The sequence below is a fragment of the Buceros rhinoceros genome, unplaced genomic scaffold (assembly GCF_000710305.1).
Source record: "Buceros rhinoceros silvestris isolate BGI_N320 unplaced genomic scaffold, ASM71030v1 scaffold509, whole genome shotgun sequence".
Lineage (NCBI taxonomy): Eukaryota > Metazoa > Chordata > Aves > Bucerotiformes > Bucerotidae > Buceros > Buceros rhinoceros.
Window position 1 is genome coordinate 23,518 of NW_010429511.1, and position 343 is coordinate 23,860.

Sequence of the window (343 nt, forward strand, 5' to 3'; positions counted from 1 at the left end):
GGGGATGCTGGGAACATGGGCGCCAGCGTGGGACAGAGCCTCTCGGAGCGCCAGTCGTTGTCTTTGCCTTACCAGAGTGCTGACACCTACCACCCGCAGAACAGCCCCCAGCACCTCTTGAAAATCCGGGCGCAGGACTGCGCCCAGCAGGTCCCTGCGCCGGTGCCACCGCACGGGTACGCCCACCAGCCGGCCCTGTTTCACTCGGAGAGCATGGAGGAGGACTGCGCGGGCGAGGGCGCCCGGGACAGCTTTCCGGACAGTAAGGGCTCCAACGCACTGACCAAAGGCTGCCACGAGAGCCCGCTGCTCGTGAGCACAGTGGGGCACGGGGAGCCCGACT

The 343-nt window shown here is 67.3% G+C and overlaps 1 protein-coding gene across 1 annotated transcript in view; it reads left to right on the top strand.

Moving 5' to 3' along the window:
* Positions 1–336, top strand: part of SIK3 (SIK family kinase 3) — a gene marked incomplete at its 3' end in the record, with an annotated part of 21,934 nt that extends 21,598 nt beyond the window's left edge. Inside the window, exon 20 of the mRNA XM_010142642.1 lies at positions 6–336. Within this exon, the coding sequence (XP_010140944.1) occupies positions 6–336 (331 nt within the window). The remainder of the gene's footprint in view (positions 1–5) is intronic.
* Between the last annotated feature and the right edge of the window lie 7 nt (positions 337–343).